This window comes from Coenobita brevimanus, chromosome 65, assembly GCF_032717465.1.
Source record: "Coenobita brevimanus isolate Jiangsu-jjx chromosome 65, ASM3271746v2, whole genome shotgun sequence".
Classification (NCBI taxonomy): Eukaryota; Metazoa; Arthropoda; class Malacostraca; order Decapoda; family Coenobitidae; genus Coenobita; species Coenobita brevimanus.
The window spans coordinates 47,214,472-47,234,731 of record NC_137018.1 but is presented as its reverse complement, the minus strand read 5'-3'; the positions used below and the strand labels follow the sequence as shown (position 1 = coordinate 47,234,731).

The 20,260-nt window shown below is 41.3% G+C and overlaps 1 protein-coding gene across 1 annotated transcript in view; it reads right to left on the bottom strand.

Annotated features, from left to right (window-relative positions):
- Window positions 1-19,733, bottom strand: part of mTor (serine/threonine-protein kinase Tor) — a 154,293-nt gene extending 134,560 nt beyond the window's left edge. The window contains exons 1-11 of the mRNA XM_080276419.1: window positions 19,620-19,733; window positions 18,137-18,245; window positions 16,501-16,582; window positions 14,001-14,154; window positions 11,772-11,965; window positions 10,448-10,676; window positions 9,522-9,646; window positions 8,678-8,768; window positions 8,290-8,390; window positions 3,365-3,536; window positions 3,036-3,236 (exon numbers count right to left, since the gene is read on the bottom strand). Coding sequence (XP_080132545.1) covers window positions 3,036-3,236; window positions 3,365-3,536; window positions 8,290-8,390; window positions 8,678-8,768; window positions 9,522-9,646; window positions 10,448-10,676; window positions 11,772-11,965; window positions 14,001-14,154; window positions 16,501-16,582; window positions 18,137-18,245; window positions 19,620-19,733 — 1,572 coding nt within the window. The remainder of the gene's footprint in view (window positions 1-3,035; window positions 3,237-3,364; window positions 3,537-8,289; window positions 8,391-8,677; window positions 8,769-9,521; window positions 9,647-10,447; window positions 10,677-11,771; window positions 11,966-14,000; window positions 14,155-16,500; window positions 16,583-18,136; window positions 18,246-19,619) is intronic.
- Between the last annotated feature and the right edge of the window lie 527 nt (window positions 19,734-20,260).

The following is a 20,260-nucleotide window of genomic DNA, read 5'->3' as shown; positions in this document are numbered from 1 at the left end:
GAGTGAGCCAGAGAAAACAAGGAGCACAGCAGAGATTTCAAAGCAAGTTTCATGGTGTTCTCGTTTCATGAACAGACACGATCTAGTATTGAGACAGAAAACAAAAATAGGACAGCAATTACCAAAGGATCTAGAATGCAAGATTACCAGTTTCCAACGGTACATCATAGGCCTACGCAAGAAGCATGGATATCACTGAGCAACATCGGGAACATGGATGAAACTCCGATGAATTTCGATACGGTTGGAAATCAAACTGTTGAGAAGAAGGGTGCAAAAACAGTGTTAGTGAAAACAACAGGACACGAGAAAACATGCTTTACAGTAGCACTTTCGTGTATGGCAGACGGAACCAAGCTGAGCCCAATGGTTATTTTCAAGAGAAAAACGATGCCAAAAATTAAGTTCCCAGCTAGAATTTTTGTTCACGTCAATGAGAAAGGGTGGATGGAAGAACATGGAATGAAGTTGTGGATTGTGCATGTGTGGTGTATGCAACCTGGTGGCTTGCTAAAAAAGCATAGCCTGATAGTATGGGACATGTTCAAAAGTCATTTAACGGAGGGAACAAAAACCTACATGGTGAGAAACAACAGTGATATTGCTGTTATTCCTGGTGGATTAACTTCAGTTCTACAACCACTTGATGTCTGTCTGAATAAACCATTCAAGGACCGCATCCGTGAGCAACGGAACGAGTGGATGATCAGTGGTAAAAAGTCATATACAGAAGGTGGGAATATGTGTGCTCCAGGTCTGGATGTGCTGTGTGATTTTATTATCAAGGCATGGAATGATATTTCTATGGAAACAGCCATCAAGGCTTTCAAGAAATGTGGCATTTCCAATTCAATGGATGACATGGAAGATGATATTTTGTGGGCGGATGAGGAAGAGGAAGCTGATGCCGAAGCTACACCTTTGAATCCAGAGTTTGATCCTTACGATGAAGAACTGCAAACTTTGGCCCAGGATGAAGTTGATGAACTGATGATGTCAGATGTGGATGATACTGATTTTGAAGGCTTTTAATTACTGGAAGCTGATGTAATGAACATTAATGAAATATAAGTGTTTTTTAACCTTAGGTATAAAATTCATCTTAATATGACCATAAGTTTTTAATATAGTATGAGTTAATGCTGGAATCTTTAATGTATACCCCAGTTAGATGTCAGATGTGGTGCATGTACCCTATATAGCGTGTGAAACCCACAGAAGCTGGTTTAAGGTAAACACCTAACCAAAGGTTGTGTTGCTTAGCAAGGTGTTGGCAGTACTGTATCACTTCACTTGTCAGTGGGGAGAGTGATAAAGGACGGGTTACTGGGGCAGCAAGCTCCCAGTATTTAAAGAGTTGGGGGTTGTCTTATGCACAGGTCGGCCCTATACACCAGCAAATACGGTAAGTTTAAGGGAAAAGCTATGAAGAAAGACTAGAAAAATTGAACCTACCAACATTACAAGAGAGAAGGAAAAGAGCAGACACAATTATGCTACATAAATGCATCACAGGGAAAGAGAAAATAGACATAAACAAGCGCTCGTGGGCCCTTCGGGTCCTCTCGCACTTGCTCCTGCGAAGGGCTCTTACGCTGCGTGTTTCACACGCGCGTTGTGATCATTTCAAGTAATCCAAGTAACATTTACGTGCTGTTCTAGTTTAGCGTTGTCATTGTCGGCCGTCACGGCGACATTGAAAGGCCCATGATGGTCCGTTTATGTGCTGCTCTAGTCTAATGTGTCATTTGGATTTTTTGCAGCTAACCAATTGATCGTGTTAGTTGGCCCACCCGAGTTGTCTGCACGCAAGTCTGAGATATAAACCACTCGGCCAAGGCAACCAAATGGGCCCCAGGAGCGGCGTTTTTCGGTAAAAATTTGATCACTCATTAAATCTAGTAAAAGTTTTTCAATTGTGACGGGACCAAGTTTTTTCACATCAGCGAAATTTTTGCGATTTTTTTGCCAATTTTGGTGCGATTTGAATGTGTAGTTTGGCTGCCCAAAATACACACACACACGGTTACTGATATAGTATATCAGATGAGTATTTAACCTATGGGGAAGCATCAGCATGAGGACACTGCAAATGACTGCATAAAATGAGAGGTGGAAGAGATGTAAGGAAATTTGGCTTCTCAAATAAGGCAACTGATCAGTGGAATGCACTACTGAATGAAACACTGTGTGCCAAAACTTCACTGGGTGGTAACCATGTAACCAAATTATGGCACCTGATCATTTATTGGGCAATTAAGGCGCTCCAATTGGACTGAGCCGATGCAGGTGTATATCCAAGGGGTGGCTGGGGTTTATTGCTCAAAAAATGTCACTCAGGGAGGAGTGAGGCTGGTCACTCTTATCTTAAATGTCAGGACCAACTTGCCTAGTCCCAGGCTCCTATGCTCCTAATGGGGCAACACAGGAATTGATAATGATAATGATGATGACAAGAATGATTTAATACACGGGACAATATGAGCTTGACCCATTCCTGTAAAGATGCAATAGGGTAACGTAAGGTAAGAATACACACACACACACACACAGATATACAATGTTAGGGTGTCAGGAGGCTTTGAAACTGATCATCTGTGCAAACAAATACACACACACACACACTAGGTTAGGTCAGGTTATGAGAAAAACTCTTTATGTAAATGCAGAGGAACAGGTCATGGAGGGAAGAAAAATGAAGAAGTAAGAGGACAACAAAAGAGAAAGAAAATACTTCAAGTATTGGTGTACATGCATGCCTGACACACACAATCAACAATATGAAATGAAGAATAGGTTCCACCCATAATTCAGATTCTATGATGCAGCAAGTCAAGTGGGGCAATCTCCTAAGCAGGCACTTCTCTCTAGTGTTACTGCAATGAGTAGAGAAGGGAGAGAGAAGAGTGAGAAAAAAGTGGAAGAGATGGGAGGACAGATGATAAGGCAAGACAATTAACCAAATGTAGGAAAAAAAAAAAAAAAAAAAAAGTAAATGCAGAAATCACAAAATGAGATTCACAAACAGTCCCCACCTTAAGTGCTGGTATCTCAGTGGCCAGCTCCTGTAATGCAAGTGTGAGGGGTGGAGACAGCGCAGTGGAAAGCAGCGATGGAAGGAGGTCCTTCACATCACGCTGCACCGCACCTGCCACACCACGAGCCACCAGACTCACACACACACACAACGCTGGTTCCACACTGCTACTACCACCCCGCTTTTTGGTGCTTGACTCCTGCAACAGAAATCGTAAAAAGAGTAACAGCTAATCCCATTTTACCTCCTTCAACAGCAAGAAAGAAAATTGAAAAGCAAAACTAATACCAAGGACATATTGTACTGAAATGTTTAATGTGAACTGACCTTAGGTGGCAGAGCAGCCCTGATGACTTCCATGATCTTGGGAAGGTGTCGTTTGGCTGCTGGCCCCACTGCTACCACCAGCATCCCAACCGCCACAAATCCAGCACCACGCTCCCTCTCACGCCCACCTCGCACACATCCCAGCAAGTGCGTCATTGTCATACTCAGGTAGCTGGCAGGGATGGGGAAAGGGTAACCATATAATCAACCAATACATGTTCCCTATGTGCCAGCATGTGGGCTGGTGGAGGATTAGTGCCCCTGCCTGTAAAACAATGATCTCAAAGACAAATGGCCACCCCTTATGGGATTATGGTGTCTGGCTATATATAATTAGATACCAAATATATACACACAGGAAACCCTCTCTAATTCAGAAATCAGTTAATTCAGATCTTTTTTGACCGCCAGACAAATAATTTTAATACAGATCGAAATTCAAATTAAGCGAGACAGTCTGAAAAGGGTTCCAGTGATAAGTGGACCTGAACAGTTTTTGTAGCAATAAATGTAATAATAAATGTAATTTTTTAGAACTGTACAGTACCTTCGGTACAGTTAACCCTTTCATACACGGGGGCCCGGTAAAGAATCCAATCGCTCACATTCTTTTGACGCAGGATTCCTCCAAGTGAAATCCAACCCCTTGCACTCTTTTGACTCAGGATTCACCAAGTGAAATGAACTGCTCACACTCTTTCGACGTAGGTTGTGTCAAACCATATAATTTGCTGTTTTTTCACAACAATTTATTGTTTGATCTTTAAAAAAAAAAAAAAAAAAAAAAAAAAAAAAAAAAAGGAATTACCATATTGTATCATTCACTTATTTATTCAATGCTCATTTACTCACAGACATATATACATTTCAGCAATGATTATAGAATATTGTAGAGCATTTATCTGTGATATTTAGTAAAAAAATGACACTTCTAGCTATCCTAGAAAATTATTTATGGCATACGGAATAACAATAGTTGTTTATCACGCCTGGTCGCTCGGAGTGAACTGTTTCCTATCATTTCATTCTCGCCCGCCCAAACCTCACGCTCCCCACATTCCTCACTCAGTGATTTATGCTATCTATCTATCTATCTATATACCTAGGCTGCTTCCCCAAAGGAAAGGGAGGTAGCCGAGACAGAACGACACACTCCCAATTTCCTCATCCATTCAAACACATTCATTTGCATATTAGCCCCAAAGGGAAGAAGGGACAGATCCTCACCACATCACACTGCACAAGGGTCAACTGTGCAGTGCAATCAGTGACATCTGCAGCAGGGCCCAACAGCAGGGCTGGTTTACCCCTGCCACATCATAATAGACCCATCCCCTTACCCGCACCTGACCTGACTGGCTGATCACAACAAATGTGGGAGAATATCCCCTCAGGGCTGCGTCATCATTTATTCATTCACAATTTCTCTCCATTTATTTCTGTCACACACAGCCACTCTTCCCTGATCAACAGACATCCCTCTCGCATCCAGCACTCTCTTCACAATGTACATCCATCCTATTCGTGGTCTCCCTCTCAGCCTTACACCTCTCACACCAGATCTAGTTATCTTTTTCACCAATCGCTCATTATCCATTCTCTCCATATGCCCAAACCATCGCAACACCCTCTGCTCAACTCTACCAGCCATCTCCCGAACAACCCCAGTTCTCCTTCGCACTTCATCATTTCTCACTCGATCCATACGCGTCACTCCACACATACTCCTCAGACATCTCATCTCCATTACATTCAAACTTTTCCTCTCTGCTACACCCAGGTTCCATGTTTCAGCCCCATATAACGCAGTCAGTACCACCACACCCTCATACAGCCTTCTCTTTACATCCATTCTAAGCGAACGACATCTAAACACTTTTTTCATTCCTCCCAGCACCTTACCTACTGCATTCATTCTAAACTTCACTTCTGCATCTGTTCTTCCATCCACAGCAACATGTGACCCTAAATATTTAAAATACTCTACCTCCTCAAGCAACCCACCATCAAAACTATATTTATCCCCCTACCATCTATTTATGCGGCATCGAAAAATGATTACGATCACATTATTCCCCTGCCGTACTTTTTAACTGTATTGTTATGAAACCGCTACACGTTACAAATGCTCTTCCTAATGCTCTTCCTAATGAATGAAAGAAAAAAAAACTAAAAGGATATAAAACACCATACTTTATTGTTCAGTAATGTATTCATTTACTCACTGACATAATATACAGTGAGTACTGTATATGTGTTGGTGAGTAAATGAACACTTTACTGAACGATACAGTATGGTGTTTTATATCTTTTTTTTTTTTTTTTTCATTCAATAGGAAGATAATTTATTCATTTGTAACATGTATCAGTTTCATAACGATACAGTTAAAAATTACAGCATGGGATTTAAATGATTGGCACAAATCACTGAGTGAGGAATGTGGGAAGCGCGAGGTCTGAGCAGGCGGGAATGAAATGATGGGAAACAGTTCACTCAAAGAGGTCAGGCGTGATGAACGACTATTGTTATTCCGTATGCCATAAAAAACTTTCTAGTATTGCTAAAAGTGTCATTTCTTTATGAAATGGATTGCGGGTAAATGCTCAACAATATTCTATAATCACTGTCGAAATGTTTAAATGTCTGTGAGTAAATGAGCACTGAATAAATAAGTGAATGATACAATATGGAAATTCCTTTGTTTTTATTTTTATTTCTTTGTTAATTAGGAAGATCATTCATTAATTTATAACATAAACCAGTTTCAAAACAATACAGTTATAATAAGGGTGGGGGAATGAAACGACTGAAATCAATTTCAGATACTGCAGGAATCGCTGAGTGAGGAGTGTGGGGAGCGTGAGGTCAGGGCTGGCGAGAGACAGTCGCTCAATACTTGGAAGTGATTGGACTCAGATGGCGTCGAAAGAGTGCGAGAGGGTCTGTACTCTACTACTGCATTGCAAGACTTCATTGTCAAGGTTTGACATTATTTTATTTATTGTACTGTGCACTTTTTGAGTATAATGTAATAATATACTGTACTGTTCAAAGTTTTCGTGAAAAAGCCATGTTTTAGTGAGTGTGGGTGTAATCTGGGGAAAAGGGCAAGCATGATCTCCAATAATTCAGATTTTTGGATAATTCGACATAGGGCTCCCCCCAGTTAATCCGAATTATAGAGGGTTTACTGCATACATACATACATATATATATATATATATATACAGTATATATATATATATATATATATATACAGTACCCTTGCGTCCAGCACGATTCGAGTCCAGCACGGTGAGCAATTAATTAGTATTATTTAATACGATTTAATTACTGCAACACGAGTGTGTTACCATAACACGCACAGAGCTCCGAGAAGTGGGCCAAATCCGCAGAGTTCACTCTAGCATGATCACCCCCGGTCCAACACGGCAACACTGGACATTCCCATGATGATGATAGCCAATGAAAAACTTCTGATCAAGTAGCCTTCCCCGCCCGCTATCGTGACGTGATCGTGATGCCGCCCAATTAAAATCGGTTCTGGTGTCACGTGGTTTTGTTTACATTTCTCCCGCCACAGAGCCACTCAGTCGCATAATTGCATTGGAAGGTGCTTTTTTCTTGCTGCATTTTCTGCCCTTGTTACTGCATTTTACCCTGCTCATGATGCCTAGGAAGCCTTCTGAGAACCCCAAGAAGCGTCGGCACTTCCCTTAGGCCACCAAGCTAGAAAGCATCGAGAGGAAGAAGAAAGGGGAGAGGAAAGTTGACATTGCCAAGGCCTACGACATGAATGAAGCCAACGTAATCATAATAAAAAACTTAAGACAAGATCTTGGCAGCCGAAGGCTATCACACGGCACTTCATACCAGGTTTACCGAGGATACAATGGTAAATCGGAACGGTAACGTGGTAAAATTGCCGACGATACCACGGGCATTTGGAATTCATCTGGATGATTCCTGCTGAGCATACGATGGGGAAAACAGTGTAACCAAAACCCAGGCGACTCGACAGAGAATGTATCGTACTACAGCATTGAACATTTAGCCTGACACTGAATACATATTAATATTTTAGAATAAATATCAGTCGTTTGGAAACCCTTCTCATCGGCGTGCGTACCAGTTTATAAACAAACTTGCTTCTCCTTATTCTTTACCGAGTCAGTGACAGCGATCACTTTCCACAGTCACGAGACAGGGCTCTGGCAACAGTGTGAGAAGCATGCACTTTGCTGAGTGCTAGGACAGGCAGAAGCAGGACATTCCATGGCTGTGGACGAAGATAGTGATTCTGAGTGTGATTTTGAAGGATTTACGAGGGAGGTTTGATTTCGAAGGATTTATGAGGGAGGTTGACGGGGAGCAACAGCCATTACCCGCTAGTGACGCCAGCAGCCATCCTCCGGGGACCCAGTAGGACTAACTACAGCCTTGGATACCACCTTCCATTCCCAGCAAGCCCACCAACACTATCCTAAAAGGTTAGTTATCATTCAAAGCATAATTACAATAGTACCAATATATGTATAGGTACATGGTAGGTATTTAGGGTGACTTTTCCGAGGGTTGCTGACATAATTCATTTTTCCCCATAAGCTCTATTGTTAGTCCAACACATTTTTGGTCCAACACGTGACCCATACATGACAATATTACCGTGTTGGACGCGAGGGTACTGTAGATATATATATATATATATATATATATATATATATATATATATACACACACACACACACACACACACACACATATAGAGAGAGAGAGATGCTCTGTTACTGAAGACATCAGGCCCTTCAGTAAGACAGCACATACGGATATCACTGATAACATACAAGATTAATTTATTGCTGAGGTAAACTTAATGATGCTATGATGATGACTGAACCAGGTACCATGACAAAACAATGTTTACCTCTGAGCAAATTTGTCCTTGCTGAGTGCTGCGAGACGTGGTAGTAGTTGCAGCAGAGCTGCCTGGATCAGTCCACTGCGACTCCCTCGCTGGTTCAGTACCTGTAAGATGAAAAAACAGGAAAACATCATTCAGTACAGTACATCAAAATTTGCTTACCCTTCTCCCGTCCTCTCCTCTCCACCTCTCTCTCCCTATTATCACTTTGTTCCCTTACTCTCCCTTCCCTCTTTCCTGAAGTTCCCTACTACTTTCTCTCATCTCAGCTTTTTCTCTCTCCTTCCTTTTGATCTACAATTATCTTTTTCCTCCTATTTCAACCTTACATCTTCCAGCCAACGTCTCCCACTATTCTCTTTCCGCTTCCTTTTCTCTTTCTCTTCCTCACCTGTGTACAGATGCTGTCATATTTGTCCAATATCAGCTCCCGACAGGTGCGGCTCTCACAGGGTTGGTCCAGTATTGTTGGCTCAGTACCCCTGCAGTCAAAATGGTACATAGCATTACCATCACCATTATTATCACTGGCATCACAATCGTCAAACTCTTTAATGAAAGAATAAGATTGTATTTTCAAACATTCATAAACAGTCTTTAGAAACAGTCTTCCTAAGTCGTCTCTCCTCCTGTCTACAATCTCCACTCTTTCCAACCCAACATAGGCTATTTAAGCACCTTAACCCCCTGGCTGCTGCATCCCTGTAAGATGGGTCATCTATGGTGTAGAAGATTTGGGGAAACTGATCTTTTTCACTTCAAGAGCTTTTAGAGAACTATTCAATTAAAATCCATACAGTTAATCAATGACTGTTCTTGCAAATAAAAAAACTGGAAGAAACTAGGTGCTTCTACTCAGGCACAGAGATGAGTGGAAGACTCCCTGCTGTTGGCCATTTTTGGCTCTACAGCATGTTCTGGCCAACTATTGCCAAGGTGAATAAAGTCACCACCAACCACTATACGACCTAAAGGTCACATCACCCCATGTCTGGCCACTCACCAAAGTAAAAACATGTTTTGCAGCATCAGAAAACACAGAAAACGAAAAATCAGCTAAGGGATATGCTACTGGACTATGTCACAGGCTACTGATACTTTCTGCTAAAAAGTACACTGCAGTCAAAATGGTTATATGGAACCACAACTAGATTCTAACTCTCCGCTATAAGACTACACACACACACACACACACACACACACACACAGACCTTGAGCAAAACTGCTGAACTAACCCAATGGATGCATTTGAGTGAGATGGGAGGCTAGCCAGGAGGTCCTGAGTGCCTTGGGACGAGGATGACGATGACGAGAATGATGTCTGGCCACGCAGACGCTTCACCATCGACGACACTCCCTCCTGTGGGGTTGCAGAATGGTTGACCACTTCAGCAATGGAGGGTTATTTTTATTTTATTCTTGTTGTTAACAGACATTAAGTGGATCCTGCTATGGAATTTACAAGGGATGAAAATGGTTATACAACAATACATGCATGATGTATGAAGTATAAGACAAGGATTTTGCATGCCCTATTAACTTGGATGTGAAATGCATGAATGACAGGTGCATAGGAAAAGCATTTACATAGAACATACAGTACAACACAAAAGGTGAGCTAGGATTCTAGGGGCATGAATAATGTGCAATTGATCACGCAGTCCATTTCCCTCGGCCTCCTGCTAACACTCAAGCTTTCCATTTCTTTGCTTCAGCATCCATTACCCATCTGATCTATACAAGAAAATAAGGAAGACTGATGATAAACAACCACAACGACAATGATGATGATAATGATGATGAAGCTTTGCCTTTGTTGTGAGATTGAGGTGTGTGTGTGTGTGTGTGTGTGTGTGTGTGTGTGTGTGTGTGTGTGTGTGTGTGTGTGTGTGTGTGTGTGTGTGTGTGTGTGTGTGTGTGTGTGTGTGTGTGTGTGTGTGTGTGTGTGTGTGTGTGTGTGCGTCCGTGCATGCGTGTGAACGGACATATCATGGTGTGAATAGTTGCAGTACAGCGAAAGCATGGTAAACTGTTAGTGAGGTGTATTTTGAGATGGTTTTTACGTAGAAAAGGGTGATACTTTGCTGGGGTGTGCATATATTAAAAACAATGTAAATCTTGTACATAAAATTCAAAGAGAAACAGTGGTAAGACTCCCTACCTTCTTGGGTGGTGGTGCCTGGTAGTGTGTCAGATGGTGTAACTGTTTTCCAAGACGCTCCCACTCTGTGTTTGAGCAGCGGAGCAGCTCGTTCAGCACCAGCAGTGAGCCATGTACTCGATCCTCACGGCTCAGACCTCGGTCCTTGCTACTGGACCCTGACCCTGACCCCGTCAACCCCGTACCATCGTCAAACCCCTCCCACACTTCTGTCAGACACTGTCGGTACCTGACACCAAGGATGGGACGAGGGGAACTCACTTATCCTGTTTCACAGGATCTAAATAGCTTTCAATACAATACAACCATTTCATATGTTGGCTGGTAACTATATAACCAACAAATGAACTCCTGATAGTTTAGAGGCTTATGATACATCACACAGATACTGCCCCCATCAGTTTTAATCTAAGAGAGAGATAGCTTGGGGTTTTTGCTCATATAATGCCATCAACGGAAATGTCTGGAAATTTTCTGGATTGTGTGGTCTTGCGCTAGGAATCTATGCAACTGATGTGGCAATAAAGGACTAAATGATGGAAGATGGATGAAATTTCTAAAACTCCCTTCCTTGACATTCTTAACTGGAACTCAGTCCACAATATACTGCAGAAAAACAGCCTATTAAAGATCTATTATTACCTACACAGCTGATCTGCCAGTTTCACTTAAATTACAGCACCAGTTGTATGGAAAAAGTGGTGATATTTTGGAACACACCCCTGAACTCTAATTCCACCAATTTATAATGTCAGTTATAAGAATACTTATGTTATAAAATGGAAAAGCTGTGACAGTCTGGAAAACACAAGACTGTCTGAACTAAATCCATCACCATTAAAATCTTTCACTATAAACAACATGGGTAGGCTCCAGAGACAAGAAAACGAAGATCCTAGTAGCTCATAATCATTACTGTCTTATTAATATCACATCATCATCATCTTCAGCTTTACATTTCTCCCATCAATACTATACCCATATAGCAGTATGCTGCACTAAAGTTTGTTGCAGCTCCCTTAGCTCACAACAGAAAAAGCTGTAATAGCTTGGACACATCTGTGACTTGCAATGAAGATTCCAGAGCTCGAGCTTGATCCTTGTTCAGCCCCCTTTCTGCCGACTCCCCACCCCATCATCATCATCATCATCAACATCCCACCCTATACACACTGTATTTAATAGACAAGTGTCGTGCCACATAGTTTGCTGTATCTCCTTAGTGCTGAACTGGATTAATCTACAATATTCTTAACCAGATTCCTGACTTATAACAAAGTCTATCTAGCTACCCCACCCTGCCCTAAACAACCAAGTGCTTTACCACATGGTTTGTTGCATCTCCTTTGTCTCCCGTTGTGCTGTAATAGCCAGCACAACTCTCAGTGCAGCCACAGCATTCTCTCGGATGGATGGCTTGGGGTCCCTCACTGCGTGGAAGATGACGTCCAAGAACTGCTGAACCTGCTGGAAGAAGTAAGTTGGCACGGACAGCGCCAGCTCCCGCAGTACCAACACCTGGGGGGTACAGCATGGGATTAATTTACAGGTTAGGATGGCTGCCACAACATGACCTTGCCCTAAAACTGTGCTCAAGAAGAAATGTAATTTTTCAAAAAATATAGTAAGTCTTTGATATATATCAACATTTAAATTTTTTTTACTTTTCTTTTATATCAAATATTTTTTATTTTTGTCAAAAAGCCCCTACAGTAAACTACAGTAGGTACAGAAAAATTATCTACAATATTAATGTTCTATTGTTACCTATAAAAGCTGATCTGCCCTCCACCCTGAACTTTTGGTACTGGTCATATAGAAGAGTATTATTTTTCATACCTCACTGACATAGCAAAAAATGCTTGTACATGCACTCAACTGATGAAAAATGGCACAGACAAATATTCAAAGATACAGGCAGCTTCAAATGCATAGGAGAAATACCATGACATGGGATCTGTAACAACCCTCATTAAGGCCATTACACTCCTGGTCTTTAAGATTTCTTGACACCTTGTCCTCAATGATTCATTTTGCACATACCACCATTAAATTCTCCGGTATGTCATCAACACAGAGCATGTTGATATTAAAATTTACATATGGCATATAAGTATTAAGGAGTATTATATTAAATAAGCTGCTTTGGAAGAGGAGGAATCAGGATTCTGAAGGACTGAATCATGAGAATGACTGTGTGGTCAATGTCATAAGACATGTTACTTTTAATCCTTGCAGTTCTATGCTTTCTCTTTACTTGCTTCAGGACTGATACTACTTTATCCTCTCATCTTATCTACAGGTGAGAACATGGGTCAAAATAAAAATAATTAATAATAATACCAATAATAATAATAATAATAATAATAATAATAATAATAATAATAATAATAATAGCAATAAGAAGAAGAGGAGGAGGAGGAGGAGGAGGAGGAGGAGGCAGCCTAGGCCTCCTTTGTTTTGCCAACAAGAAGGAAGGTCCATAATGACAGTGATTTGTGAAGTGGATAATGCTTCCTCACCCCAAAACACAGCCACAAAGCTACAGTATGTGAATACTGTGTGACCATCTCCCTATTTCGCTGGAGTGGGTTATCATTATAATCTGGGAATATCTTCCAAAACGTCATAATAATATCAATCCAACTGGTACCCTCTTCTAATTTTATTGCAGATACTGTAGTCCACAATATCACAACAATACCAATCCAACTGGTACCCTCTTCTAATTTTATAGCAGATAGTCATCATTTTAAAACCAGAAATGTGGGACAAAATTAACTGACTCTACAGGTAGCAGTGGCAGTTTAACTTCCTGAGGACTTGATACTAATACTGGGGGGGGGAAAAAAAAAAAAAAAAAAGGCACAGCAAACTCATCCCTGGAAGTCATTTTAATGCTGACATATAAACACAACAGGATATCTAGTCAAAGATGTCGCATATCAAATTTGGAGTAAATCGGGTGAAAACTGACGATCATGTGCCCATCCAAAATTTTAGGCTCAACCCACCAGACACTGACACCCCTACCTCTAGCTTGGGAGTGATCCCCCTGATGTAATGAGGCATGTTACAGAATGTAGATTTGGAAGATGCACTTTATGTTTTGGTTTCGTGTCGATATGATAAATCTGAACGGAGTTATGGCAAATATATATATACAGTATATAATTATATTTATTCATTTATTTACATTTCTTGGGCCTACAGCCTTTGCCTTGGCCCAAAATTTAATCAGGTGATCAGGTTATTGCCCATCATCCCTGTAATTTTAGTCAAAATTGCACAAGTAGTTTTTGCGTAAAGTTGTTAACAGACAAACTTAGAGACAGAAAGTCAGACAAACCGAGTAAAACAACACCCATCCCTGAGCCCCTCCAGGGCGGGGAGAGGTAATAAAAATAAAATAAAAGTGACTTTAACCAAGGGCTTGCCATGCAGTACCCAATTTATGACAGTGCATTTTGCCACATGATGGAGCTTTTTAAATTTTTCCCCTGAAGACAATACATGCCTACTACACACTCCCCAGCCTTGCCCTAGTACCTACCGCCGTGTGTCGTCGAGCCTCATTACGGTCGACCTGGAGCCATTCAAAGGACCGCCGCACCAGGTCATCTACATACTCCGTGGTAAAAGTTCCTGAAGCAAGTGCCAGACGACCCACTGCCTTGGCTGTAAGTTCTATTGTTCCAATGTCAGGGCTGAAAGAGAGTGAATGAGGGGTTATTGTTGTTGCTGATGCTGTTGTTGTGGCCCTAGGCTTATCTAGACATGTATAAGGTGGACTGCAGGAAATTGTTCTGTCAGCCTACAGTAGAGCTCCCCAAGACCTTTAAAGCTCAAAGATAACCAGTGTTAACAGCGTAATCTGGTGGATTAAGGTTCTCGAATATGATAGGAGCCATGATGTTTTCCATCTGAGGACTGCTTGGGGTTTACTGCTCACATAATGCTACTTGAGGTATGGTAAGCAAGGCTGGTTATTCTTGCCTGAAATGTTGGGACTGAAATGCCTAGCCCTAGGCCCCTATGCTCCTGATGGACCAAAAAAAATTGGATAATCGACAACTGACTGAATACTGTGTATATACACAGATTACTGTATATGAACAGTGTTGTGAGAGTGAGGTGCATTAGGTAAGTGTGCCAAGGATGAGGGATGGGAGTGGCTAAACCTTTCACTATGATGCTGTTCCATTTTAGTTTACTTCTGCAATCTTTACATAACTTTCTTAATCCCCTCGCGCACGATGACGCAGAACGTGTCAAAGTCCTTGCAACCTGAAGAGTAACCATCTTATTCCTCGTTTTCTATTACATCACCATCCATACATGTATTATAGTGATAGCGTGTTATATATAGTGCAGTGTGCCAGTGAAGGTGTGTAAGTGTTTCTTATATATTTTCTGAGAAATCCAAATTTGAAATCCATAACCGATCATGACCATTCCCTTCAATACTGAAAGTAACCACGATGGCAGGGAAAGGGTTATCCGAGGAGTGCCTAAAATTTTTATTCAGTGAAACTGCAAGTGAGGAGGACACAGACAAAGAATCTGGGGAGAGTGATTTTGAAGGTGACTGGGATGAGGAGGAGAGAGAGAGAGTGAGGCGATGTGATAAACCTCCCTCCGCCCTCCAAGGTCAAGGACACCTTCATTATTAACACCACCACTACCACCATCATCACAACGGAGACAGCTGCCTCTTAGCGCCATCTCAGACACACACTCACATACATGCACACACACACACACACACACACACAATCACAAATAATCACACACACAGGCTGTGATCGTACCTTTCCTCCTCTCTGAAACTCCATCTCTACATTCTAGAAGAATTACGACTCTGCTAGAGGATATATGTAACCAGCTTATTTGTCTAGTTTTTATACTATGTATTACAAGGTACAAAATGCGTGTGTTTACTGTATATTCTCATAGGGAAAATGTGGTGTATTTCATTGTTTTTCTCTCAGGCATTTTACTTGTAAAGTATAGGTCGCATCAAAAAGCCAAAGAAAGCATGAGCAAGCTGATGATTTTTTATGCATACTTTAGTAAAGCAAAATAACCTATGTGCAAATTATTATTCGGGGAAAAGTTCATAAACACAAACATATGCGCACGAGCTTATGTGATGTTACTGCATGCAATCCGTCCTAACTTTTCAAAATTCATTTTCTCAATAACAGTAAAGTTATAACAATGTCTATTATATCATGGGCTTCCTTAACCTTCTGGCTACAAAACTGGATGTACTTTACATATATGTTTGTTACAGTGTCATTAATAACATATAAAATTTTAAACAAAGCAGACATTTTAGGCGATTTTTTATTTTTTTTCGATATACTCGAACACTATTAGGCATATCAACTCGCCACGGGGCTCATTACAAACCTCGTGAAATTCTACACATAGACATGTAAATTGCAACTGCACATCCCAGGGAAAATTTTGTACAGCGATGTTGGAAAGTTATTAGAAGCTAGTTTTCACCTAAATAAGGTTGATTCTCGCTTCATTTCTGTACATTTTTTCATATTTTATGTTTTTTTTTTTTTTTTTTTTTTTGGCTTATCTGATAGTATAAACATCAACAAAGATGATGGGCTACGATTTATGACAACATAAGCATTTTCCGAGGGTAAATTTGGCCTTAGAATTTTTTTCCTTTCAGCGCTAGCAGAGGCAACATAAGCAGGGTTTTGGTTTTGTGCCTGGCTCCAAAACTTATGGTGCACAAGAGGGTTAAATAGGTTTTATTTGTCTAGACAGGGTTATGGTCTGAAAGTTGAGAGAATGGTTAACCCTTTCCCTAAGATGAAATCCTTCTTTCTTTTAACCTTCTACTTTCAAACAAAAAAAAACAAAATGACAAGGAAGGCACACAAGAAAAAAGCAATACAACAACAAAACAACAAAAAATAAAAGGAAGGCAAAATTAGCAAACATAACAAGAAAAAACATTATAAGAAGAAAAAGCAAACCTGAAAATAACAATAATAACATCTGGCAAGGAAACAAGGGATGCTCACCTGTTGACGAGATGCTTGAGGTAGTTGGCAAAACGGCCAATGCGAGTCCCAGTCTGACCAATGTCTGCATCCACTAAACTCACTGCATAAGAGGAAGCATGAAAATTAGACATGCACCATAATGATAGTTGGACAGAGAAGACATAAGAATATGAACCTGACTCACTTCTGTAAAAATACAATTAGGGAAGAACAAAAAATAATTCATGTCTATCAACAGCACTGCATGAGTACTAGTGTCAATCATTCTCTCTCTCTCTCTCTCATATGCAATGTAAATGTAGCTGCATTAGTTATAAATCAATAAACTTCATTATCCCCTCTCAACCTCAATTATCTTGCTTAATCCCTTCAATCTACTGATGGGCATTGGAACGGGGCACTGATGGTGGTAGACATAGCTGGACAGCTCTGCTGCCTGGTTATGGAAACACTCCACAACTCTCTTTCTCAACCAAAAGGGGGATGGTGAACTGCAGGCGAGAGGAAACTTTGGCCCGCAGTCTACTGGGCTCACAATCTGATGAACCTGGAGTTACAAGTTCTACTACTACCACTAATCCAGTGATGCATTCATCATCAGTCTTGCTATCTCTATGCAATACTATTTAGCTTAGGAGACATAGTCCAAACCAGATGGGTTTAGGTATATATAGCTTTCATTAACCTCTTCACTATGTATTTGCAATCCTTCATAACTTTAACAAAATACAGTAGATGTCATTGGATTCAAGAAGTTAACTGTGCATTAAATAAAACCTTTACCAAAGATGTCTCCAAAAGGCATGACAGAGAGGATATCTGTGTGTGTATGAGGGGTCTCCAAAAGGCATGACTGAGAGGACATCTTTGTGTGTACGAGGGATCAGTTGCTCCACCCACTTATCTTCACTGAAGCATTTTCATGTTTTCACTGAATTCTGCGTTGTTTAAGATAGCTGTTTGACGTTAAGATGGGTATAAAGAAGTTGAATGACTTATAATTTCATATACATGGGAGGCATATGTGCTGGAGGTGGAGCTAGAGCTAGATCTGTGGCTAGAGTAAGGAGTGGCTGGATGAAGTTAAGGAAGCTGTTGCCTCTCCTGACACTGAATGGGCTCTCCCTCTGTGAAAAGGGGTCTTTGTATGTAGCATGTGTTAGGTGTGTAATGCTGTATGGTAAGGAGACCTGGGCAGCAAAGGAAGAGGATATTCACAGGCTCAAATGTACACAAGAGACAATGATTAGGTGGATGTGCAGTGCATCCTTGAATGCCAGGCCTAGGGGGGGGGCTAAGTTTACAATGGATGAGTTAAGAGGAAGGATGGGACTGGACTGTATTCGTGCTGTGATGAGGAGGGGTAGATTGGGATGGTTTGGGCATGTGGAGAGGATGGGGGATGACAACTGGATGCAGAAAGCGAGAAGTGTGCACACTGGGGGTAGGGTTGCAAGAAGTAGACTGAAAAAACCCTGGAACGAGGTCAATGAGTGTGACCTCAGGGATAAGGGATTGAATAGGCAGACTGCCAGAGATCGAGCAGCATGGACAGCCGCCATTAGGTGACCATGGCAAATGCATGCAAGCATGTTAGAGCCTTTATAAAAGAAACACAAACAGGAGGGGAGGAGGAAGCAAGGGTCAAACTTACTAATGGCATAGATGCCGCCCTTCTTCTCATTGGTGTCGCTGGATGACACCATCTCAAAGATGTGTTGGTTGAACTCATCCAGGAAGGTGGCCAGCTCATCCAATGACACCTGTGATCACAGGGAAATCATCATCACCACCATTATCATCATGATCTTTTTCTCTGATACTGTGTACCAAACATGACAAACATCAATTTTTACCTGATACAGCTGAGTTACCAATGTTCAATTGTGCTATTTATGGTTCTGTACTGGGCAAGTTTATTCAGATTCAATAAAGGCACAGCCTGATATGATATACCAGTAGCTAGTAAGGTAAAGTGCTGCATTTCATTCAGCATCACTTAGCTACTTAATTATTCTGTCCAGCATCACTAATAAATTTTACTTTTTTAGTGTTTAAGGCCTATATGGATACAGTAACCTTCACCCAGATACTGTAGTTAAATCTAACTCCTGTTTAAAAAAAAAAAAAAAAAAAAAAAAAAAAAAAACATCATCATCATCTGGACCCCCTTTCCCTCCCTAGGGCAGGGTGAGGAGTAGCAACATCCAGACAGCCTACATTTGCCCAGCTCAATAGGCCACGCTTCCATTCACTCATCATTCAAGCCCCTAGGATCCTGGCTCTATCTGATAAGCCAAAAACATTCACCACATTCTGTAGCTTCACAAAAATGTATCCAACATAGTCAATCCGGACACTGTCACATTAAAAAGGGGTGCCAAATCCCTGATCATGCAGATCTTCTCACAACATTCATCCAGCCAGCTCGATCTCGTCAGTCCCCTAGTCTCACCGACTTCCATACCTCTCCTCCTCACACACCCGTCCACCATATCCCTCCACCTTCTCCTTGGCTTACCTCGCCTCCTCCCTTCTTCAGATTCGTTCAGATATACCTTTTTAACCACTCTATTGTTACCTGTTCTCTCCCCAAGACCATACCATTTCCGTACACTCTCTTCGATTCTGGTGTCCACCAACTTCCTCACCTCTCATCTTTCACAAATCACATTATTTCGTATCCTATCCACTCTCTGTACTCCACATAAATTCGTCTGCAGTCCCATCTCCACTGCTCTCACTCTTGAATTTTCATTTTCATGCCATGCCATAGTCTCACATCCGTATGTTAAAGTTGGCACTAGGACTCCTTCATGTAAGCACTGTGCAGCTGCAACACTCAAGCCTCTGTTTTTTATCAAGGCCTTCATTGCACCAGCTACTAACCTTGCTTGTGTCACCCTACTTTCCACTTCTTTTGCACATTTTCCTCTCTATCACTGTACCCAGTTATTTGAACTCTCACCAATTCCAGTCTCTCTCCATTCACTGTAACATCCAGTCTCTCTCCATTCACTGTAACATCGCACTGGGAGTCACCTCCCACTGACCTCCCTAAGATTTGTAGTGACAAAAGGAGAGAAAAATAATACAAAAATAGCACAAATGCATAAAATAACGCCCCATCGACTGACCTCCCTGAGCTCGGTGGTGACGTAGCGCTGGAGATCACATGCTGTTTTCACCCTTGTCTCCTCTGAGCGGGACTTCAGCCCCGCCACAAACTGGTTCATTTTTGTATTGCTCATCTTGATGGTTGGTGTTGTGCTAACCTCTGAAAACTCAGTTAGATTCCCTTGCCCAGTGCCCACACTGTCTTCTCTTTACCACACTCTGACACACTCTTCTGTTCTGTTCAGTAATCACCTGCATCTAATGCCATTTACATTCTTTTGTGGTTTACTCAATTATACTCTCTTGCATAGTGTCTGCAATCTGCTTTCTCTTTACCTTCCTCTGCTAGTCTTCTACAATTTTGTTTCGTACATTAATTTTCTACAGTTAATTACTTTATACCAAAGTTCATTTTGATGTCTCTCTACTACACTCTCTTACACAGTACTCTACTGCGAATATTCTTACTCACTCAGCCAGTCTTGATGCCTCTTCTTTATCATTTCCTTCTTTAGCAATTTACACTCTACAAAGCTTTGCTCTGTCCATGCTGCCCTAACATACCAGCAAGTATGGTGACTCTCCCTTCTCTGCACCTTATCCTGCCACAATCTTCAGTACTGCTCTGTCCATGCTGCCCTAACATACCAGCAAGTATGGT